This window comes from Physeter macrocephalus, chromosome 11 (assembly GCF_002837175.3).
Source record: "Physeter macrocephalus isolate SW-GA chromosome 11, ASM283717v5, whole genome shotgun sequence".
NCBI lineage: Eukaryota > Metazoa > Chordata > Mammalia > Artiodactyla > Physeteridae > Physeter > Physeter macrocephalus.
The window spans coordinates 24,613,733-24,639,036 of NC_041224.1; the positions used below are offsets into that span (position 1 = coordinate 24,613,733).

The following is a 25,304-nucleotide window of genomic DNA, read 5'->3' on the forward strand; positions in this document are numbered from 1 at the left end:
TATAATTGTTATATTTTCTTCTTGGATTGATCCCTTGATCATTACGTAGTGTCCTTCCTTGTCTCTTGTAACATTCTTTATTTCAAAGTCTATTTTATCTGATATGAGTATTGCTACTCCAGCTTTCTTTAGATTTCCATTTACATGGACTATCTTTTTCCATCCCCTCATTTTCAGTCTGAATGTGTCCCTAGGTCTGAAGTGGGTTTCTTGTAGCAGCATATATATGGGTGTTGTTTTGTATCCATTCAGCAAGCCTTTGTCTTCTGGTTGGAGCATTTAATCCATTCACGTTTAAGGTAATTATCGATATTTATGTTCCTATGACCATTTTCTTAATTGTTTTGGGTTTCTGTTAACCTTATGGGAGTTCCCTTGTATGTTATTTGTCATTTTTCCCTGGCTGCTTTCAATAATTTTTCTTTGTCTTTAATTTTTGCCAATTTGATTACTATGTGTCTCGGCGTGTTTCTCCTTGGGTTTATAGTGTATGGGACTCTCTGCACTTCCTGGACTTGGGTGGCTATTTCCTTTCCCGTGTTAGGGAAGTTTTCGACTATAATCTCTTCAAATATTTTCTCGGGTCCTTTCTCTCTTTCTTCTCCTTTTGGGACCCCTATAATGCGAGTCTTGTGTTTAATGTTGTTTCAGAGGTCTCTTAGGCTGTCTTCATTTCTTTTCATTCTTTTTTCTTTATTCTGTTCCACAGCAGTGAATTCCACCATTCTGTCTTCCAGGTCACTTATCCGGGCATGTGGGATCTTCCCGGACCAGGGCACAAACCCGTGTCCCCTGCATTGGCAGGCGGACTCTCAACCACTGCGCCACCAGGGAAGCCCTGTTAAACATTTCTTGCATCCTCTCGATCTTTGCCTCCATTGTTTTTCCAAGGTCCTGGACCATCTTCACTATCATTATTCTGAATTCTTTTTCTGGAAGGTTGCCTATCTCCACTTAATTTAGTTGTTTTTCTGGGGTTTTATCTTGTTCCTTCATCTGGTACATAGCCCTCTGCCGTTTCATCTTGTCTGTCTTTCTGTGGATGTGGTTTTTGTTCCACAGGCTGCAGGATTGTAGTTCTTCTTGTTTCTGCTGTCTGCCTTCTGGTGGATGAGGCTGTCTAAGAGGCTTGTGCCGGTTTCCTGTTGGGAGGGACTGGTAGTGGGTAGAGCTGGGTGTTGCTGTGGTGGGAAGATGTGTGTGCCCTCCAAGAGTGGAGTCTCTGTTTCCCCCAGTCCTGTCGAAGTCCTTCAGTCAAATCCCACTAGCCTTCAAAGTCTGATTCTCTAGGAATTCCTCCTCCTGTTGCTGGACCCCCAGGTTGGGAAGCCTGACGTGGGGCTCAGAACCTTCACTCCAGTGAGTGGACTTCTGTGGTATAAGTGTTCTGCAGTCTATGAGTCACCCACCCACCAGTTATGGGATTTGATTTTGCTGTGATTGCGCCCTTCCTACCGTCTCATTGTGGCTTCTCCTTTGTCTTCGGATGTGGGGTATCTTTTTTGGTGAGTTCCAGTGTCTTCCTGTTGATTATTGTCCAGCCACCTAGTTGTGATTCTGGTGTTCTCACAAGAGGGAGTGAGAGCATGTCCTTCTACTCCACCATCTTGGTTCAGCTCTGATTTGTCTTAAGAAATTTAAATCTGACAATTTTAGTTTCCTTAAAAAAAAGAAAAGTATTTTTGTTATGTATTCATTTCCTGTCTCATGGCACTGTATGCTCTTTGGATCTAGTGTGGACCTAGACTTATCCTATTTTTACCTGGAAACAATTAGTCACTCAAGGCTATCATTTCTTTTGTAAATTTATGATATTTATCCAAGGCTTAAAAAATGAGTTCTGAAGATATTGGTACATTGAGGAAAGACCATCTCATTGTAGTTAAAGTAGTACCATTCATTAAAAGATTTTTTAAAACCCATGTTTCTGGAACACACAATACTGTCATGCATATTTAAACGTAAAATAAATGGTTAGACATAATTTTTTTAATGAAAAAATTCATATGTTGAAGAAACATAATTATTAATAAAGCTCTTATGGTATACAGAATATGTAATAGAGATTGATGAGTGAATCAAAGTAAGTAATACTAGAAAATTAAAAAGTAGAAAAAATGAGAGGCAATAGTTAACGTATCTATATGAATGGCAATGACGTGTAAGATACAATAAGCCATGAAGGAGTAGTGTGTTTGTGGGGAGAGGAGGACATGGGACAGCTTCTCTGAAGAAAGAATTTGTTCAGGTTAGTCAAATTTGTATTAGTATTCACATTCTAATAAACGGAAACTTTGTTTTCAGATTTTTCAGATTGGGATTCTGCTAGTTTGACGCTCAATAATGAGACTTGTCAAAGAGCCGGGCATTTGAAAGTTGATGATAAATATCCATTTGTGTCACAATCAATGACCAAAAGTCAGTCAGCATCCACAGAATTTGGACAGATGACCTTAATAGATAAAGAAAAGATTAATATCGGAGCGGTGTTTCTGTTAGGGAATTACACGCTCCATGACCTGTGTGAGTCACAACTGCCAGAAAACAGAGAAAGCAAACAAGGTAATAAATAAGCACAGAGCACTCAACTGTAGGCCACCTCGGCATGGCTTCACCATAATCCTGATGTTTCCAAAATCACTTTGTGGCAAAATCTGCTTTGTGTTTACTCCTTTTATTCAACCTGCAGCCAAACGTCTTTTAGCAAGATGTTTGCATTCTTCCTCTGACCAAAGCAACATAATAAATAACAAAGAGAATTAGGAGAGAGAATAAGTTCGTTAGGCTAGTATTTAGCATACACCTTAGAGTGGGTAGCAGGATTATATTTAGAACTTTGGGACTAGTTGGGAAACCTAGGTAGACATCTCAAGATTCCCTTCTCAAAATGTAGTTTCTTAGCTTTATTTTTGTTTAGCTCTGAATTCATTAGTATTAGTTATAACTATATTCAATGTAACTAAAAAAGCACCTCCAAAACCAAATACTAAACTATTTCTTGTATTTTCTATGAGTTTATATATTTTAGAATTGGCTTTCTCAGTGGTAATCGGAGTCATTGGGGATTGCTACATAGTCCCTCCTTCTCAGCTGTGTCCACATAGTATATCAACTTATTATTTTTAATGAATTAATTGTTCACAAGGGATATTGGTTTTAAGGAGTGCTGATCATTTAAAAATAGTATATGGAAAATCAATTCTAATTCTACTAGGATGCCCAGTCTATTGATTAACCACATCTAATATATGTTCTACATAAATACCAATTAATTTAGTGCCCTTAATCAATCATATGATCAGGGCCATAGTAATAAATCATACACTGTTTTCTTTTTTCAGTCCTATAGTTTTATCTTCTTGTCTTTCCTTACCTGTAGAATTAATATTACATTTACAAAAGATTCTCAGTTATCTCCTAGAGTAGTGACTACAAGCTATAAACTCAAAGTTTTTTTATCTATACAAGTGACTTGTTTGCTCTCATTTCTCTATGAGCTTGATAGGTCCAGGAAGCAAGAATTCAAATGAAACACCTACACGAGCCCCCTCAACACAGGAAGATGTGAAACAGGAAAACTGGAAACTAAATACAAGCAACTTAAAACAGTTCATGCAGATCATTTCTCTTCTCAGTTGATACCTTTTATAAAGTAATAAGCAGAGTCTAGTTCTTGAGGGACCCAGGATTCGTGCATTTATTTATTTAATAAAGATTTATTCTATGCTGGGTCCTGGTAATTTTATATCCTAAATATTTCTGGAAACAGTCCCTCAGTGTAGGCCTGCATCATTTTTGTTTTGCACTATAATGCCATCAAATTCGTCTCCCTCTGTTTATTTGTATGGCCTTCAAATTCCTCCCTCCCACAGCATTTAGAGTGATCTATCTCAAATGCACCAGTGATCATGAACCACTCTTTAAAGCATATTAATGTCCAGCCATCTTAGAATGACACGAGGCTTTCATAATCTAACTTCTACCTGACTCTCCCTCTCTAGCCCTTTCTGTCTGTCCTTTGCTCTGGAATTCTGAACTGCTGGTGATGCTCTCTCATCTATCCCTGTATTTTAGACAAATATTCACCCTGTTTTATGTATGCTTCTCTCCCTGTCTTGCTACAGCTTTCCATGCTCTCTCCCTTTCCTGCTCTCTATTCCCTTGAATCTGACTGACCTCACTGTGTAAGTCTCAGCTCAGGCATTATCTCTAGAAAAGCCATCCCTGACACCTTTTATCTACATTCTTCTTTAAACTGCAATGTTTAGTACTGAGCAGGAACTCAATAAATAATTATTGAGTAAAATAAATAAAGACTGTTTATACAAAGATTATTTCAAGAGATTGTCCTCTACAGTCTAGGAGCAAAGAGGATAGACGTGAAGAAATAATTTACAGTTCAGGTGATGAAGATACACTAGAAAAATCTATAAAGTACTAAGGTAGCTACTAGGAAAGAGATACCTATTTGGGGAAAGAGCTGTAATCAAGGAGGACTTCACAAAGCAGGCTGAGTCTTAAAAGATGAAAAGAAATTTGTCAGAAGGGTAGAGGAAAATATTTCAGATTAAGGAACTGATAAAAGGATGAAAAGTAACAGTAATTTTGGAAACCATGAATAACGTTGCAGTTGAAACTTGGTGTGTTGTTAAATAGGTACTATTATGAAGTAGAGAACAGAGTATATTGTGACTTTATGTGTTTGTCCTGTATTTTTTTTTTTTTTTTTTGCGGTACGCGGGCCTCTCACTGTTGTGGCCTCTTCCGTTGCGGAGCACAGGCTCCGGACGCGCAGGCTCAGCGGCCATGGCTCACGGGCCCAGCCGCTCCGCGGCATGTGGGATCCTCCCGGACCGGGGCGCGAACCCGTGTCCCCTGCATTGGCAGGCGGACCCTCAACCACTGCGCCACCAGGGAAACCGTGTCCTGTATTTTTGAATTTTGTTTTTGATTGTTCTGTTCATTGATGTTTGGTGGATGAATTTGTAAATGAATCTTGAGATGTTTGTGTGCCTGTAACCTGGTGACATCTGGTATTTCCCAGATGGTTGTTGAAGTTTTAGGTAATTAGAAATATTGCTTAAAGAAGTAAATATTCAGCTAAAGATTAACCTTAATTTAAATTGTCATTTGATAAAATTTTTAAAATCTATTTTTATAAAGATTATATCTTTTATCTAACTGTTCTAAGTAGTTAATTTTAACTAAACATATAGATTTGTCAGCAGAACTAGACTTAGAAATAACATCGGAGGAAGCACAAGAAAGGCTTGATGGAAGTGAAAATAACCACTCACAGGTATGTAAAAATGTAAATTTCTGGCTCAATATTGTTTTCTATGCTTTAACAACATAACAGAGTTCAAATGAAATTACCTTTCAAAATTAACCTCTTAGAATCGGTAGATAATAATTTAATATTTAGTTTTTATAGTGCTTTAATTACAAAGCTTAAAATATTGTTAGAATCTATTATAATTTATAGTTAAACTTTGTCCTTGGAATTGAGGCAAAAAAATTTCCTGCATATTCCTTACATGATAAAGAAGGTGATAATCAAATACTGAATCGTATGATTAAGCAGTTGAAATTATGAACAATATATCAATGATGGTCCGTGAGTTAGATTCATGGAAGGAGAAATCATTCCCAGCTGTTCAAAATTTGCAGTTTCAAATTGCCAGTCACTAATGCCAAGATTAAAGATTTATTCTGTCTTATGACCTCTATGTAATCGACCTAAGGATCTACGTTCAGGGAGAGAAGGGGTCATGCAATCAACCCAATTGCCTATTAAGGAATCAAACCTTCCAGAATTGGACCTTTGTTGTTAGGGTACAAACGATAACTTTCTAATTTATTTCATTTCACTGTAGGAAACCAGTAAGTATTATTAAACAAGGTTTTATCCACTTTCATTCGTGGATATTAGAATATAATATAACTGAATGAAAGCAGGTATTACATCAATGTATAATACTATCATAGTATATAATTTGCATTAAAATTTAGGAATTTGTTCCTCTTTCTGATTGGTGTTAATTGATTTTGGCTCCTAGTAATTTAAGGTTTGTCTGTTCTCCGGTTACTAGTCCTTAAAAAAAAATCCTTACATGCACATACGGACTCTTTAAGGTACGGTGAGGTGAAATATTTTTAAGTAAGGAAGCCTTTGTAACATTAAAAATCATCTCCTAATTCATTTTTGGTAGATTTAACATATATGAATTATTTAGTTCAAACAAACAGTGACAAAATTGGGTTTGTGAGTTCATGTTTTTCTCCTGTTTTAGGCTAAGGCAAGTTATTTTTCACTTCTTACTTGTAATCCAGCGATTTGTGAGTAGCTAAACATAGATTAAGAAGTTTAACGGTTAAATTTTAATTATTTTCTAATTTTTCTTTGTCCGTACTTGATTACTTAAGGATAAAGTTATTTTACTAACATGTACCCTGACAGAAAAGACATCTGAAAATCAAATCAAGCCAATTAATCTTCCGCTTTTGCATCTGCAAAACATGCCTCAAGAACCAGAAATGAATAAGGAATGTGATAGAGAGGACATATCTGTATGTTCAGGACTTCCTTGTGTACAAAAGTATGAGGAAATGTGGATCAAACAAGGCAAATTAGAGTGGAAAAATAACTTAAAACTCATCACAAGTGAGTTAAAGCAGAAGTTTGGTGAAATTTGTGAAAAATACAAAATTACTGTTTGTCCTGAGGAAGAGCCACTACATGATAACCCTAAAGAAGGAGCAAACATAAAGGAAATACCTTCTAATTTGACAAATAATATACCTGACTGTGAGGCAAAAGATGCATTTGGAGTATCTATCTCTCTAGCATTCCAAGCATTTCCTGAACAAAAAGAACCCAGTCTTGAAAATGTTTTTCCATCTTATTTAACCTCTGGGTCCTGGGGACATGCTTGCCCGTCATCTTCACAGCTTTATTTAAATGAAAATAAACTAGACTATGAAAGTGATAAACCAGACACTGAACATGTTTTTAACAAAAATGAGGAGAGTTCTTATAATGATACAGAAAATAAAAAAGTTAGGGACCCAGTAGTTACCTTTGAAGTGCAAGAAGACCAAGAGTTTGATATGCAAATGTTACAAAATATGAACCAAAATACCACTAATTGGAAATTAGACATCGGATGTATACCTCAGTCTAGTGATCCCAAAAGACTTTTTGATTTATGGCTTGCCCGCTCCAATGAAATGAAACACATGATTCAAATAAAAAGTCGTGATATTTCTGCTGTTACAAATACTTATAAGAAAACCAAACCAATACAAGACTGGTTCCAGAAGCCATTGCTTGCAGATAATTGCAGTGCTAATAACTATAAAAGCATGGAACCTGAATTAGAAAATGGGAGTTCTTCTCCACCGAATAGTAACAAAACATCCAAAGTGTATCTAAATGAAGAATTACAGCAAGATATGCAAAGGTTTAAGAATGAGATAGGCATGTTACAAGTAGAGTTCCTGGCTTTGGAAAAAGAGAAAATTCAACTTCAAAAAGAGGTAGAGGTTCATTTGCTGCTACTTTGTTCTTTCTCTTTATCAATGATCTGATCCATTCTGATTTTCCACTTATGAATAAAATGGGGTCAGCTAAGTAAGTAATTGTGTAGAAATAGATTACTTCTGCCATCTAAATAATAGGAAACTATTTTCATGGTTTTTGTTCCTTAATCAACCTAAGTCTCTCTCTGTCAGTCTTTCATATGGACTGGGAAGCTAATTTAGCTACATACCATGTGACCTTCTGAGCCAGAATAAGCACAAAGGAAATTGCTTAAGAAATATAATAAGCTAGGGTTTTGGTTTTTTTAAAAAAATCTATTGGGTTTTAAATATAAATTACACTTCTATAGTATGGGAAGGAAGCAGTGACTGAAAGAAGGGACATAAACACGTATTCCTGCTAAACTAATCTCTTTATTGTGCTTTTTAGTGTGTGCGATCTTCTCTGCTTTACTCAATCCCTTGGCACTTAGAATTCCAACATGCCCACTTCAAGATATTTTTAATAACATGTACTCCCACTATTCTTTAATCGCCACTCTCAGATGTTTCTGTTGAGTCAGACCTTTACATTATGTTGTTTAATAAAATGTGGTAAGTTTTGACATGTATGATTTTATCATATAGGTAGTATAAACCCTCAGCAAAAAAATTCAGTATTTATCTCCAAAGGAGAAAACTGAGTTTTGACGTGCGGTGAGTTTTTTTTTCCTTCCAGTAATAGATTTTTAAATTTGTTTGTTTGCTCTTTTGTGTAAGAGGTTCATTGACTGAATTTTAAAGATAGACAAAAATCTGTAGATATTCTCCTTTAAAAGAAAAAGAGATGAGCCCTACCCCCAACTGAGGCATTAAATTACTTTGCCAAAGTCACACTTTTAACTTATCTGATTAATTTGATGAATTCATTTGATAATTTATTAGATTCAGGGTTACAGAATTGTATCATCTCTTTTGGTGCCATGAAATGCTAGGAAATACCACTTTAGGGGCTTTGGACAAATCATTGAACCTTTCTTGGTTTTATTCCCATTATTGGTAAACAGTGGGGCTAAAGTAGATAATTACTTCTGTACCCTTTAGCTATAAAATTTCATGATTATTGAATGTGAAATTGGGAGGCATTACTCGTTTTCCAGAATTCCACACTAATTAACAATTCATCAATTTCACTCTACTCCTGTTTTTTGGTAAACTTTGGTTCATATATTTTAGTGAACACCACCACTTTTTTGATATCCCCAGGACCCAAATGAAAAAAGAATTGTAAAAGGCAGTGGGGGAAGAATAGCTTTCAGTGCAGAAAGAAGAATGTTTCCTTTTTGTTACTGAAGCACCAAGGTGTCACATCCTCTAAATTTGGCTGTTTAATGCAAAATCCAGGTGGTAAAGACCGAAGAGGACAAATTTTGTGTCTTTGTCTCTTTATTTCTCTATCTCTGCCGTCAGACGGGGAAGAGTGGATGTGAATAGCTTCACAACATTAAGAAAGCCCTTTTTGAAATTTTTAAAATTTTATTTCTTTTCCTCAAACAGAAAGAAGCAGAATTTACAAAAATTTCAATGACTTGTAATTTAAAAAATTAAAGTAAGCACAAAAATATTTTTATTGCTTGAAACCGGGGCAAACTCTGGGTCAAATAATTAATGAAAATGAAAAGGTCTTTATAATGAATAAGGTAATAACAATTATATGTAGTGTCAAACTTTCATTAAAGGTTGAAGAAGAAAAGAAGAAGCACAAAAGTAGTGAAATGGACGTATCAGAAAACATATATGATGCTGATGATAGTGGATTAATTCAACAGAGAAAGAGCAGAGAAACTAATAACCAGCAGTTTCCTACCATAGAGAATGAAGATTCTGATAGGTAAGCCTATGTCAGTATTTAACAGTAGATAATTGTTATTTTTCTATAAAACAGGTTCTCATTTGAGCTAATGTTCATGATTAACAAATTTTATATTTTACTAGGGTTATAGTTATTTCTAATACTCTTGTCCTTTAGCCTTAATACTAGAGTTAATTGGTTAACACACCACCGTATTACAGTATTAGAGTATTCTGGATTTGACTGTATACTTACCTTTACCAGTGTGTTGTATATTTAAATATATTTTATGTTACTAATTAGCGTCCTTTGATTTCAGCTTGAAGACTCCTTTCAGCATTTCATGTGAGGCAGGTCTAGTGGTGATGACCTCCCTCAGCTTTGGTTTGTTTGGGAAAGTCTTTATCTCTCCTTCATTTCTGAAAGACAACTTTTCTGGATAGAGTATTCTTGGTTGGCAGTTCTTTTCTTTTAGCACTTTGAATATGTCATCCTACTCTCTTGAAATCCATTGATAGACTTATGGGGGTTCCCTTATAATTTACAAGCCTCTTTACTTTTGCTGCTTTTAAGACTCTCTCTTTGTCTTTGATTTTTGACAGTTTTGTTATAATGTCTCCTGGTAAGGATTTCTTTAAGTTGAGTTTGTTTGGTGACCTATGAGCTTTAGGAACTTTGATATCCAAATCTCTCCCCAGGTTTAGGAAGTTCTCAACCATTTTTTCTTTAAATAAGCTTTCTGCCACCTTCTCCCTATCTTCTCTTTCTGGAACTGCAATGATTTATGAATTATTTCTTTTGATGGTATCTGGTAATTCATGTAGGCTTTCTTCCCACTTTTTCATTCTTTTTTTCTTTATTCTCCCCTGATTGGATAATTTCAAAGCTCCTATCTCTCTTTTTTTTTTTTTTTTTTTTTTTTTTTTGCAGTATGCAGGCCTCTCACTGTTGTGGCCTCTCCTGTTGTGGAGCACAGGCTCCAGACATGCAGGCTCAGTGGCCATGGCTCCCGGGCCTAGCCGCTCTGGGGCGTGTGGGATCTTCCCGGACTGGGGCATGAACCCATGTCCCCTGCATCAGCAGGCGGACTCTCAACCACTGCGCCACCAGGGAAGCCCATCAAAGCTCCTGTCTCTTAACTCACAGATTCTTTCTTCTGTTTGATCCATTCTGCTGTCATTGCTCTATATTGCATTTTTCCTTTCATTCATTGTATTCTTCAGCTCCAAAATTTCCATTTTGTTCTTTTTAATTATTTCTATCTCTTTGTTAAACTCCTCATCTTGTTTGTGTATTACTTTCCTGATTTTGTTGGGTTGTCTTTCTGTGTTTTCTTTTTTCTTTCTTTTTTTTTTTTTTTTTTTTTTTGCGGTACACAGGCCTCTCACTGTTGTGGCCTCTCCCGTTGCGGAGCGCAGGCTCTGGATGCGCAGGCTCAGCAGCCATGGCTCACGGGCCTAGCCGCTCCGCGGCATGTGGGATCTTCCCGGACCGAGGCACGAACCCGTGTCCCCTGCATTGGCAGGCGGACTCTCAACCACTGCACCACCAGGGAAGCCCTCTGTGTTTTCTTGTAGCTCACTGAGTTTCCTTAAAACTACTATTTTGAATTCTCTATCAGGTAGATTGCGGAACTCCATGTCTTTGGGATTTGTTACTGGAAAATTATTGTGATCTTTTGGTAGTGTCATGTTTTCTTGATTTTTTTTAATGTTATTTGAAGTTTTGCATTGCTGTCTTTGCATTTGAAGTAGCAGTCACCTCTTCCAGTCTTTAATAACTGCCCTCTCCAATGTATCCCAACTTGCATTTTTTTGTTCTAGTGGTATGCTGGCACTTCTCTGCTAGAAACCTGGATTTCCACAAAGGCTCTCTCGTCTGTGGGTGATTCTCTAAGACAGTGTTTTCCAGGGGTTCCCTGGACGTTGCTAAGAGTGGCTGGAGCCAGTTCATGGACCATGCAGGGTCCACAGCTGGGATGTGGTCTGTATGTCTGTTACCACTTGGGTGGGCAGGACTCTTCCCAGGTCCCTTGGTTTATGGTGCTGGATCATGCAACTCCCACAAAGCCACTTTTGTTCGTGGATAGATGCCAAATTGTTGCTGGTAGTGGAGGGATACTAGAGATACCTATTTTTCAGCCCTAATGCTGACATGACCCCAACATGTGGGTGTTTAAAAGTAAATTTTCTCCCCAAGATACTTCCTTGAGTTCTTCTTTCATGTTATATGTACCTCATGTTATTTTTAAAAAATCATGTAAAGTAAACATTATTACGTATCAAAACAAAACAAAAAAAATATAGTAGAAATCTAATTATTACTCCCATGTCTAAGAGTCATTGCTTTTAGGCAGTGAACTTCAGCTTTTCAGTGTAGCACTTGAGGTTCTTCAGAATGTCTTTCTAGACTCATCTCTCTGCTTCCTTCCATGTATTTTGTACTTTTCCTTCCAAGTTGCTAGGAAACACCTAGATGCCATATGCCTAATCTTTGTCCTCACATTCTAGTCACCAAGTAGAATGATTTTCTCCATTTTCTTTTCCTCATGACCTCCTCTGTTTATTTAACCTCTTCTGTAAAGCTTTCCTGTGTTCACTTATAACTTTCATATGTCAACTCTTACATATAATATTGTATCATAATTGTGTATCTGTCTTTGAAGCAAGAATTTGTATTTGCTTGCATATGGTTGGTACTTCGTAACTCTTTTGTGAACTAATAAATGACTTATGATGGGTAATAGTTGGAATTTTACAAAAATTGGTTTTTTATTCTTTATCAGTAGAATTATTAGAAAACATTGGCTTTTTTATGGATTTTTTAAAGTAGCAGTCCTGGCATGCATATGAAGGAAGTAAAGAAAAATGAAAATGAAAAATGGACATCAAAAGAATGTGTGATTACACCAGTGTTTGAGAAGGCTGATTCACTGATTGGTGGTCTGCTACACATGAATGATGACAACAGTTTAAGTGGAGTAGATCAGGATGATGGCAGGTAAAATCTACAAATTCTTTATTTTTAGGTCAAGAAATATTAACACTGAATACTTTTTCTGGAAATAGAACAGCATAATATAGTGTACAGGCCACGACAAGAGAATTCTCAACTATACCAGATGAACGCTGCTGAAAGGTTAAGATGAGGACGAGTGGCTTTGACCAGAAGTAGTTTCAATAAATGTTCCCCTTGGAAGCTGGACTGTAGTGAATAAGTATAAACGGCTCCTTCGGGAATATTTACTGGGAAAGGCAATAGAGAACTGGATGGTAACTGAAGAGGAATGTGGAGTTCAAGGGAGTTTCCTTTCTCTTTTTATGTTAAGATGGGAGTTTTTAGAGTATGTTTGTATGCTGTTGGAAATGAGCAAGTAGAGGACACATTTATTCAGTTTAATTTTGTTTGCATGTCCAATATTAGAAAGCTTATTGATTGTATTACATTATCTTTAAAATATTATAGTAAACTAATTGTACATAATACTTCTATTCACATATAGTTTTATGGTAAGGGCTTGTTCATTGATTTTGAAGTGTAATATTCTTATATAATTTTTTTTTTTTTTTTTTTTTGTGGTATGCGGGCCTCCCTCTGTCGTGGCCTCTCCTGTTGCGGAGCACAGGCTCCGGACGCGCAGGCTCAGCGGCCATGGCTCACGGGCCCAGCCGCTCCGCGGCATGTGGGATCCTCCCAGACCGGGGCGCGAACCCGGTTCCCCCGCATCGGCAGGCAGACGCGCAACCACTGCGCCACCAGGGAAGCCCTTCTTATATAATTGAATATGCAGATGATTACTTAAAAGTTATTCTATCATACATAGATTTTTTAAAATTATAAATCATAAATTTACAAACATTTAGGCCATACTGAATAGGATGTAATCATTCCTTGATAATTCTAGATGACAGTATCATCATGCATGGCTATGGTTTTGTAAGGTACTCTAAAACAGATTATGTTAACTTCATAGTGGTTTAGATTCCAGGGAAAAGGGTAAGATTTTGTTTATATTCGATAGAAAAAAAACTATTAACAATCTATCACAGATTATTACTTTCGGATTATAAAGTTCTAAATTACAAAAGTCATGCTTCCTATACCAAAAGTGTCATTAACACGTATTGTGCGCTCAGTAAGTATATGTTGAATGCATGAATAAACAGCTGAATGGGTGAATGAATGCCTGTTGATGAATTTCTTTACAAAAAGCAAATCTTTATTGAAAATAGAATTCCAATATTGCCTAGGTCTAAAGTCTTTTTATTTTTAAAAAATATGTGTAAGATTCAGAAATTATTATTTATAGTTATAACTAGGCATGGAACAATAATACAGATTCATTTGCTATCATATTACTTAAAAACACTTAAAAATAAATATTACCTTCTCATCATATTGTGAAACACAAGTGTTGAAGCCAGATTTCCTGGGTTTGAATTCTGTGTCTGCTGCTGATCTGCTGTATGGGCTTGGGCGAGTTACTTAGCCTTTCTGTGCTCCATTTCTTCCTGTGTAAATGACCTAATGTATTACCTCTCTCCCAGAATTGTTGTGAGGATTAAAATGCCTTTAAGACATGTAAGGTGCTTATAATAATGCATAGCAGTTACACAGTAAGTCCTCAAAAAGCTAATATCATGATTATTAAAAAAGAGTTTCTTTCATATAAGGACTTAATACTTTCCAAATAGGTTTTAGTGCCATAAAGTTAGTTTTTATTGAAAATGACAATAACAAAAAACCCTGGTATATTTCTTCCTATCAAATAATGCAAGTAACATTATGTTTTTCCTTTTCCTTTGATTGTCAGCTTGATCTAATTTATGCTTTGTTAATACTATTATGGTATATTTTCTTTGTCCTTTAATGTTACTTTCTATTTATTGTTTAATCTCTTTTATAGAAAATTAATCACCAATGCAAAGATTTTATGTAAAAAACAATAGGTTTAAGTATTCTTTGTATTTTAAGTATTTAATTAATTTGCCTGAAAAGAATTGTTTGCTTTTTTAGGGCTGCAAAGGAAACATCTAGCGAAAAGAACAAGGTATAGTAAAAAATTAATTATAAAAAATATTACCCTGTAGTAAAAAATTACTTTGTAAAAGGTATAGTGGAAAAATAGAAAATCTTCCTTTGTTGTAGAGACTTACTTTGAAAAAATAATGTAGAAACACTGTTGATAAAGTTATCCCTTTGATAAAAATCTGTTCTTTTAAGAAGTATCTGTGTTTTTGCTTTAATAAAGAGATATTTATCACCTCTGTACACTTAGTATATTTTTTAAATATTTTGGGGACATTGTGAAATAGTATTTTTTATTTGTAGGTCAAAGAGCAAATTAATTCTGTGGATGACCTTGATGACTTAACTCAGTCATCTGAAACAGCTTTTGAGGATTGCCAGATGCTTTACTCTAATTATAAGAATTCCATGTTGCTAATTGAACAACTTGGCATGGAGTGTAAAGGTAGGACCATGGTATAAATATAAAGCCTTTTTATGTATACTGTTGTAATATTTGGTAGAATTCACCAGTGTAGCCATTTGGGCCTGGAATTTTCTTTGTGGGAAGGTCTTTAACTAGGACTTTAGTTTCTTTTTTAGATATAGGGCTATTTAGTTTATTTGTTCTTTCTTGATTGAGCTTTGGTAATTTCCCTCTTTCAAGGAATTTACTCACTTCATCTGAATTGTCAAATTTATTTACATAATGTTCATAATATTACTCTGTCAGTCTTTTAATATCTATAGAATCTGTAGTAATTTCTCATTACTCATTTCTGTGAAATTGGTAATTTGTACCTTTTCTCTCTTTTTTTTTTTTCATTATCAGCCTGGCTAGAGGTTTATCACTTTTATTCATCTTCTGAACATATTTGGTTTCACTGATTTTTTAAAAAAATTTATTTATTTATTTATTTATTTTCGGCTGTGTTGGGTCTTCGTTGCTGTGCGCAGGCTTTCTCTTGTTGCGGCGAGCGGGGGCTACTCTTCGCTCAGTGTGCAGGCTTCTCATTGCTGTGGCTTCTTTTGTTGTGGACCACAGGTTCTAGGTGCATGGGCTTCAGTAGTTGTGGCACGCGGGATCAGTAGTTGTGGCTTGCGGGCACTAGAATGCAGGCTCAGTAGTTTTGGCACACAGGCTTAGTTGCTCTGCGGCATGTGGGATCTTCCTGGACCAGGGATCAAACCCGTGTCCCTTGCATTGGCAGGTGGATTCTTAACCATTGTGCCACCAGGGGAGTCCCTCATTGATTTTTCCATGTCTTTTTTGTTTTGTTTGTTTTGGTTTTTCTCATTGATTTTTTTCTTTGATCGGCAGGCGGACGCGCAACCACTGTGCCACCAGGGAAGCCCTGATTTTTTTTTTTTTTATTTCCCTTCTTCTGCTTGCTTTGGGTTTACTTTGCTCTTTTTAAAAAAAAATATTTATTTATTTTATTTTATTTTTGGCTGCATTGGGTCTTAGTTGCGGCACGCTGGATCTTTCGTTGCAGTGTGTGGGCTTCTCTCTCTAGATGTGGCGTGTGGGCTCAGTATTTGTGACACTCCAAATGGGGTGTGGGCTCCAGCGTGTGTGGGCTCTGTTGTTACGGCATGCTGGCTCTCTAGTTGTGGCTTGCGTGTTCAGTAGTTGGCAGCGGGCGGGCTTAGTTGCCCCGTGGCATGTGGGGTTTTAGTTTCCCGACCAGGGATTGAACCCACGTCCCCTGGATTGGAAGGCAGATCCTTAACAACCGAACCATCAGGGAAGTCCCTTAATTTGCTCTTTTTCTGGGTTTTTATGTTGGAAGCCAAGGTCATTGATTTGAGACCTTCTTTTCTAATATAGACATTCAGTGCTATAAATTTTCATGCAAGTAAGCAGCGTTCCACAAATTGTAATATATTATGTTTTCATTTTTATTCAGTTCAAACTACTTTGTAATTCCTCTTTTCATTACCTCTTTAATCCAAGGGTTATTTAGATGTGTGTTATTTAGTTTTCAAATATTGGAGTATTTTCCAGAAATATTTTTGTTCTTGATTTCCAATTTGATTGCTTTGTGGTCAGAGAACATACTTTGTATGACTTAAATCCTTTTGACTTACTCCTTTATTTTATAACCCAGAATATAGTCTTTTTTTGGTAAGTGTTCCATGGCTACTTGAAAAGAATGGTGGTGTTCAAGTCTACAGTATCCTTGCTGATTTTCTGCCTGCTCTTTCTATCACTTATTCATTGAGGGGTATTGAAATCTCAGACTGTAATTGTGGATTTGTCTATTTTTCTTTGCAGTTCTCTCAAGTTTTGCTTCATATATTTTGAAGTTATTAGGCGTATAAACGTTTAGGGCTGTTATGCTTCTTATTAATTGACACTCTTATCATTATGAAATGACCTTGTTTATTGCTGATAATGTTTTTTGCTCTGCAGTCTACTTCGTTTGGTATTAATATAGCCACTCTAGCTTAGCTTTGTTTTGTCACATGTTAGTGTGGTATATCTTATTTCTAACCTTATTACAAATTTATGTCTGTATGTTTAAAGTGCATTTCTTATAGGTGGCATACAGTTGGGTCTTGCTTTTTGATCCAGTCTGACAATCTGCTTTTTAAAAAAATTTTATTTATTTATTTTTGGCTGCGTTGGGTCTTCACTGCTGCGCACAGGCTTTCTCTAGTTGCGGCAAGTGGGGGCTACTCTTCATTGCGGTGCGCAGGCTTCTCATTGCGGTGGCTTCTCTTGCTGTGGAGCACAGGCTGTAGGCCCATGGGCTTCAGTAATTGTGGCATGTGGGCTCAGTAGTTGTAGCGCATGGGTTTAGTTGCTCCATGACATGTGGGAGGACCAGGGCTCGAACCTGTGTCCCCTGCATTGGCAGGTGGATTCCTGACCACTGCGCCACCAGTGAAGTCCCTGACAATCTGCTTTTTAATTGAGGTTTTCAGACCATTTTCACTTAATGTGATTATTGATACAGTAGGTTTGAATCTGTCATTATGCTGTTTGATTTCTGTTTATCCCATCTGTTCTTTGTTCCCCTTTTCTTTTTCTGCCATCTTTTAGATTAATCGAGTAATTTTTATGATGTAGTTTTATTTCGTTTTGTTTTTTTGGTTTATTAACTGTAACTTTTGTTTCGCTATTTTAGTGGTTGCTTTAGGGTTTACAGTATTTTACTTAGGGTTATCACAGTCCACCTTCAAGTAATATTGTACCGCATCATATATAGGATAAGAATATTATGAAATAGTTTGCTTCCATTTCTTCTCTCCTTGCCAGATCCTCCTGGATCTGTGGGATTGTAGTTTTCATTAAGTTTAGAAAGTTGCTGGCCATTCTTTTCTTCAAATATTTTTTTTCTGTCTCTTTCCTCCACCGCTTTGGGGCATTGTATATTTAGCCACTTGAATTCCTGGTCAGGGAATTAAGATCCCACATGCTGTGCAGCATGGCCAAAAAAAAAAAAAATGTATGGATGAGTGAAGGTGAAAATGCACAGTGCTTTATACACAAAAATTACTCATATATTTTATTTCTATCTTTGTTTTCTTCCTAATGCAGATTCTGTTAGCTTATTGAAAATTCAGGATGCAGTTCTTTCATATGAAAGATTAATAGAAATTAAAAAAAATCACTGTGAACTACTTACAGGAAAAAATAAAAAAATGGAAAGTAAGGTTAGTGGGCTACAAAAGGAGCTATCAGAAACAAAAGAAATGAAATCACAGTTAGAGCATCAAAAAGTGGAGTGGGAACAAGAGCTCTGCAGCTTGAGGTATTGAACATCTTGGTTTTAAAGAAATATTTGAACTGTTTTTATTTACTGTAATACTACAGATGTATATTTACTTTAATACTATGGGAAGTTTTATAATTGCTAACTTACCTGCTGGGATTTTACAGGGGAGAAAACTTCATTAGTATTATGGAGTGTGAAATTCTTGGAAATAATACAGCAAGTTCTTAACAGTGAATACTTCTACTAATAATTTAATGTATATATTTCCAAGTCATCATTTTCATGGCCATACAGAAGTCCTCCATACAAAGCCTCATTTTTTTTTGTAATCTCTCTCTTTTTTTTAAGAAAATTTTATTTATTTTTTTTATACAGCAGGTTCTTATTAGTTATCCATTTTATACATATTAGTGTATACATGTCAATCCCAAGCTCCCAGTTCATCCCACTCCCCTGCTTTCCCCCTTGTAAATAGTGCTGCAATGAACATTGGGGTGCTTGTGTCTTTTTGAATTATGGTCATTATTTTTTTAACAAATTGAATTTCAGTTTTTCATTTTTCTGTATTATATTTAATGCTACAAAGAACATCTCTTCTATAAATTCATTTCTACATTTCTGATTATTTATTCTGAATAAATTCTTTAATATTGTGTTATTTGGTTAAAGTATGAGAACTTTTAAAAAAGGTCTTTGATCCATATTTCTAAATTGTTCTCCAGAAAGTTTATATTACTTTACACTCCCACCCACAGAAGTATGAAATGGCCATTTTTCTCAAGACAAAATTTAAAAAAAAATTTATGCAGTTTTATTCTTAACATATGCATGGATGAAATAAAAGGTAAAAATGGAAGGTGATTACTGATTAGTTTATTCAATATCTCTTTCATACAGAGATAAAATTAGTTCAAAGGATTGTGCTGAAAGCACAAAATACTCTCTATTGTTTAATTAATTAATATGGATCCTGCCTTACGGGATTTAAAATGATTTATTAAATAGATAATAATCAACAAGTTGAAAATGTTGCAAAAGAAGAAACATAAAAAGTATGGGGCAACAGATATTAGACTCCCTAGCCTAGTCTTGGATTACAGTGTCTGAATATATATGTTCTGTAAAAGACATCTGCAGATTTTATCTGGCACTGTAAGTCATTTAGGGGTACCTATAGTATTTTATGAAGTTGAAATTTTATTTCTAGTGAACTTATAAACTTGTTTCTAAACAACAGCTTCTCTTTTTAATTAGTAACTAAATTATCTGTCCTAAAGGAGGAGTAATTATGACAGTGTGGAAAACAGGGTAATTTTCGACCTAACTTCACTGAATAATTTCAAAATTTCTTTCCTACACTATTCACCAGAGTTACTCTTGACTAAAACTTACTTAAGTGGCAGAATGTTTTTTCATTGCTACCTTTCAAGTATATATATCTTTATGAAGAGATTGAAGTGAGGAATTAAAAATATGAGACCTAGAAAGGAAAAAAAAAAAACTGGAGAACAGAAATTTCATTAGGATACTAAATCAGCGGGTGAAGAGCCAGATCATAAAATGAACTTTTTATTTTCTAAAAATACACATTTTAAGGTAAGCATATTTAACTGCAGATTCACCCTAAAACAAGAAGAAGAGAAGAGAAGAAATGCTGACATGTTATATGAAAAAATTAGGGAGCAGTTAAGAAGAAAAGAAGAGCAATACAGTAAAGAAGTTGAAATGAAACAACAACTTGAACTCACTCTCAGAGCACTAGACATGGAACTGAGGACTGTGAGAAATAATCTGAATCAGGTTAGTTAATCTTTGGTGAAAATTTCAAATTTCCAACAGTATTTCATCAGTATTATTTGTAATATCTCTTTGATTTAATATATATTATTTAGGTTTAAAACAAAAAGTGTTATCCTAAATATGAACTATGACATTTATAGCTTAAATTATTAATTTCTTGCCATTCTTAGCTTCTAATACATGCTCTGTGTATGTTTTCTGAATGGAGGAATGGAAGGTAAATTGAGCTTAATCATTAACATAATGATTGGCATTTTTGGTCCATTCGAAAGTAATATTCTTAATTCCAATCCATGTGTTAATTTTGGCTTTTTTATGTTAAAATACAGGCTAAAATGCCTTGAGACTGTGATGGAACTAGTTAAATGCTTTGTAAAAAGATTTTCTTTCACAATACTATATCTCCCTGTATTTTTGCTCTGTGATAAGTTTAGCAGTCATTTAAATTAAAATCTTGAGTTATTCATGTGGGATAAAGATCCTTGTGCTTATTTAAAAAGGCTACTTCCAGGGCTTCCCTGGTGGCGCAGTGGTTGCGCGTCCGCCTGCCGATGCAGGGGAACCGGGTTCGTGCCCCGGTCTGGGAGGATCCCACATGCCGCGGAGCGGCTGGGCCCGTGAGCCATGGCCGCTGAGCCTGCGCGTCCGGAGCCTGTGCTCCGCAACGGGAGAGGCCGCAACAGAGGGAGGCCCGCATACCACAAAAAAAATAATAAATAAAAAAAAAATAAAAAGGCTGCTTCCTTTTAACAGTTTTTTGTTTTTTTTAAATTCTGCTCTTAAGCTTTTGACTTTTTTTTTTAATGGTATGAGACCAAAAACCTCACGAAATGTGTCTCCAGGTTGTAGAAGAGCGAAATGACACTCAGAGGCAGCTTTCTCGAGAGCAGAATGCCAGAATTTTACAAGATGGAATCCTGACCAATCACCTTGCCAAACAAAAGGAGATAGAAATGAGTAATAAGGAAATGAATTCTGAGGTATTTTCTTTAATCATTTTCAAATATTTGTGCGTATGTATCTGTATCTGTATATATTTTAAAAACCAATACTATACATCACAGACAGTATAGAGGATATTTAAAACCTATTTAAGTATATTTTGGGGGGGGTGACGTTTCTTGTCCGTTGGATATTTAATATTTTTAATTCAAACATAATTGAATTATATTTGATTAAATTTAATTCAAGTGGTATTTTTAATTCAAATCCATTTGTCTGCAACAGTCAAGCAGTAACATACAATAGACTCATCCAAGGAGAGGCTTTTAATATTTTCCATAGGAACTGATGAACTTTTCATAATCTGAAAACTATTGCTACCATCTAGAAAAGTCTGCAACCTGATGGCGGTTTAGGCAGGGAAGACCATGTGTGCTCCACCATCGACCACACTACCCAACCAAATCCCAGCACTGAATACGTTCTTGCCCTCTGCTTTGGAGTGAACATGTCAGTCACTATGCACCTCATCATTTTCAGTGTCTAAATCAGAGTCTGTTCTTGGCTTCACTGTCATTTCTTTAACCAATACCCCATCAGTGACATTTTCACATCACTTACAATTTTTCAGTATCGTAAAAGCTGCAGCATTAGTTGTAAAAACATTTTTGAGCACTTAAAAAATTATTGCCTTAGAATAAACTTATAAAAGTACCAAAAAAAAAAAAAAAAAAACCCACCAATACCCCATCAGTGACATTTTCACATCACTTACAATTTTTCAGTATCGTAAAAGCTGCAGCATTAGTTGTAAAAACATTTTTGAGCACTTAAAAAATTATTGCCTTAGAATAAACTTATAAAAGTACCAAAAAAAAAAAAAAAGAAGAAAACCCCAAAACAAACAAACAAAACAACATTATGGTTTTTGGCAGTGATTTCACTTCCTTGATAGATTAATAGAGAGGTTAGTTTATCCCTTCCACTGATGGTAAGGAGGAAAGGTATAGCCAGTTCAGAGACCGTATTTTGGATGTCATTCTTCTACTTGTGAGAAAAGTAACACTTTGCTCCATGTAGTGTCCTATTTCAGTACAAGGAACTTTTGAAAATAGTGATAGATATGCCATAATATTTATTTAGTGATAATTTATTGATAAGTATTTTATTTTTAGTGAAACAGTTCATTGTATTTCCCCCTACCTTACTATTTTAAGCATTAGGAAGAGAGAATAAAAGTTATTGCAGCAGCGAATAATCTCATGATTTTCTAAGATCTCTATAAATTTTACCTTATTTACCACTAGTGTATGTACCATTAATGAAATATAAGGCTTATTTCTTATTTATATGTTTGTATTAGAGAACTAGCTGTGGTTTGGTGTAAGAGGACTCATAGTAAAGTCAGAAGACCTGGGGAAAAGCCTGCAGCTTGCTTGTATTTTTGACTTCCTCATTTCCAGGACTGTCATAGCTAAATGAGTTAATTGATGTTTGTAGAAGTGCTTAGTACAGTTATCAGTAGATGTAATTCTTGTAACTGACTATAAAAATATTAGAAACATAGAATATTTATGGACTATTCTCAGGAAAAAAATTTTTTTAGGAAATTTAATCTGTCGAAATATATACAGAGCTAAGGCTTTTACTATGGGGTAGCTGTATAGGTTAGATAGCAGATGTAATTTTTTTTAAGCTAGTGGGTGGTATTTTATTTTATTTTTTATTGAAGTATAGTTGATTTATAATATTGTGTTAGTTTCAGGTATACAGCACAGTGATTCAGTTTTATATATATATATATATATATAGATTATATATATATATATATTATAGATTCTTTTAGATTCTTATAGATTCTTTTTCCAAATATTGAGTGTAGTTCCCCCTGCTACACAGTAGGTCATTGTTGGTTATCTGTTATTTATATAGTAGTGTATAAATATTAATCCCAACCTCCTAATGAATCCCTCCCCCTCTTTCCCCTTTAGTAACCATAAGTTTGTTTTCTATGTCTGTGAGTCTCTTTCTGTTTTGTAAATAAGTTTATTTGTATCATTTTTTTAGATTCCATGTATAAGCGATATCATATGATGTTTGTCTTTCTGTCTGGCTTACTTCACTTAGTATGATAGTCTCTAGGTCCATCCATGTTGCTGCAAATGGCATTATTTCATTCTTTTTTATGGCTGAGTAGTATTCCATTGTATAAATATATCACATCAGATGCAATTTTTAAGTGTAGTCAGATTTATTAATCTTTTATTTTAAGCCTTCTGGGTTTGTTATAATTTAGAGAAAGGCCTTTCCAATTCTGAGCTTCTTAAGAATTCTCTTGTGGTTTCTTTTTTACTTTCATGGATTCATTGTCTTCAATTAAATTTTTGAACTTTTGAAGATTTCTGCATGTAAGAAGTCTGAGGTTTGTATCCAACCTTACTTTTTCCAGTTGGATCTCCACTTATTGCAGCCTTTTCATTGTATAAACATATAGGTTAGTCTTTCAGAGGAAATCATGAAATGTCAATTTATTGAGTACTAGCTAAAAATCTCCTTTGTTTCACTTAGGTGTCTGATAGCCCTGAAAAAGAAAAAGATCTGTTACATAAAAACCACATGTTGCAGGATGAAGTTGGCATGCTAAGACTGGAAATAGACACAATAAAATGTCAGAACCAGGAAAAGGAAAAGAAATATTTTGAGGACATTGAAATTGTAAAAGAAAAGAATGATGATCTTCAAAAGACAATAAAACTGAATGAGGAAACATTAACAAAGACAATATTCCAATATACTGGACAGCTTAATGTTCTGACAGCTGAGAATACAATGCTAAACTCTAAGCTGGAGAATGAAAAACAAAGCAAAGAAAGACTGGAAACAGAAGTGGAATCCTACCGTTCTAGACTGGCTACTGCCATACATGATCACCATCAAAGTCAGACATCAAAAAGAGACCTGGAACTTGCCTTCCAGAGAGCAAGAGATGAGTGGTTACGCTTGCAGGACAAAATGAATTTTGATGTGTCTAACCTGAACGATAACAATGAGATGCTTTCCCAGCAACTTTCTAAAGCTGAAAGTAAATTCAATAGCCTAGAAACCAAGCTCCATCACACGAGGGATGCTCTCAGAGAAAAGACTTTGGTGTTAGAACGTGTACAGAGAGACCTAAGCCAAACACAGTGTCAAAAGAAGGAAATTGAACAGATGTATCAAAGTGAACAAGGCAAAGTGAATAAATACATTGGAAAGCAGGAATCCTTAGAAGAGAGATTATCTCAACTCCAGAGTGAAAACATGTTGCTCAGACAGCAACTGGATGATGCGCAAAACAAAGCCGACAGTAAAGAGAAGACAGTAATTAACATCCAAGACCAGTTTCAGGACATTGTGAAAAAACTTCAAGCTGAAAGTGAAAAACAAGGTCTGATGCTGGAGGAAAGAAACAAGGAGTTAATCAATGAATGTAATCATTTAAAAGAGAGAATGTATCAGTATGAAAATGAGAAAACAGAAAGAGAAGTAAGTATCCAAGAAGAGAAATAATTCTCAGACTTCCTGAAAGAAAATTCAAAGTGATTTTGATTATGGCTAAATGTTGAATCTAGTTGAATATAAAAAATATATAGGGCTTCCCTGGTGGCGCAGTGGTTGAGAGTCCGCCTGCCGATGCAGGGGACACGGGTTCGTGCCCCGGTCCGGGAGGATCCCACATGCCGCGGAGCGGCTGGGCCCGTGAGCCATGGCCGCTGAGCCTGTGTGTCCGGAGCCTGTGCTCCGCAACGGGAGAGGCCACAACAGTGAGAGGCCCGCGTACCACACACACACATAAAAATTGACTTGAATAAAGGTAATTAAAAAAATAATAATAATAATATATATAGAGAGAGAGAGAGAGAGAGAAAGAGAGAGAGAGAGAGAGAGACTATAAATCTATAGACTGTAAATCAGCCTAAAAGTATACCTTGTATCCAGCAAATAAAGAATTAGACCTGAGAGGTGCTTTACTTTGAGTAGAGACATTGTGTCACTTATGAAATTTTAAGAGATTAAGTTATAAATTGTTAATGGGTATAGACAGGTATTAGTAATTTACTCTTATACTGCTAAGATAATAATTTTAATCTTTATGTCACCACATTTTAGTATCATGATGAAGCAGATAAATGAAACGCTCAGATCTAAAATGAATTATTTTGAAATTAAGATTCAGTTGTGCGTATTACCTTGACAGTCAGTTCCAGATTTCCCAGATGAACTGATGTGTCGATGCCATATCTCATAGTACTTTTCCTTCAGTAGCTTGTCATAACTTTTTAGTTGCTATAATTTTATTTTTATTCATGTCAAGTTGAATTAATTTGGGAAATAGTTCAGCCTCAAACCATGTATTCTTATGACCTCTCAACTCTTTAAAGGCATCTACTTTTTTTTTTTTTTTTTTTTTTTTTTTT

General features: G+C 35.4%; 1 protein-coding gene across 12 annotated transcripts in view; it reads left to right on the forward strand.

The window, feature by feature from the left end:
* Window positions 1-25,304, forward strand: part of ANKRD26 (ankyrin repeat domain containing 26) — a 93,413-nt gene that overhangs the window by 41,603 nt on the left and 26,506 nt on the right. For 6 of the 12 annotated variants that reach the window (XM_028494975.2, XM_028494977.2, XM_028494979.2 and 3 more), the window contains 10 exons: window positions 2,305-2,562; window positions 5,217-5,299; window positions 9,261-9,412; window positions 12,203-12,373; window positions 14,390-14,423; window positions 14,705-14,846; window positions 17,928-18,141; window positions 19,722-19,905; window positions 20,748-20,885; window positions 23,416-24,372. In XM_028494975.2, the coding sequence (XP_028350776.1) occupies window positions 2,305-2,562; window positions 5,217-5,299; window positions 9,261-9,412; window positions 12,203-12,373; window positions 14,390-14,423; window positions 14,705-14,846; window positions 17,928-18,141; window positions 19,722-19,905; window positions 20,748-20,885; window positions 23,416-24,372 (2,333 nt within the window). The remainder of the gene's footprint in view (window positions 1-2,304; window positions 2,563-5,216; window positions 5,300-9,260; window positions 9,413-12,202; window positions 12,374-14,389; window positions 14,424-14,704; window positions 14,847-17,927; window positions 18,142-19,721; window positions 19,906-20,747; window positions 20,886-23,415; window positions 24,373-25,304) is intronic. The other 6 variants (XM_028494976.2, XM_028494978.2, XM_028494982.2 and 3 more) reach the window with 3 other exon arrangements.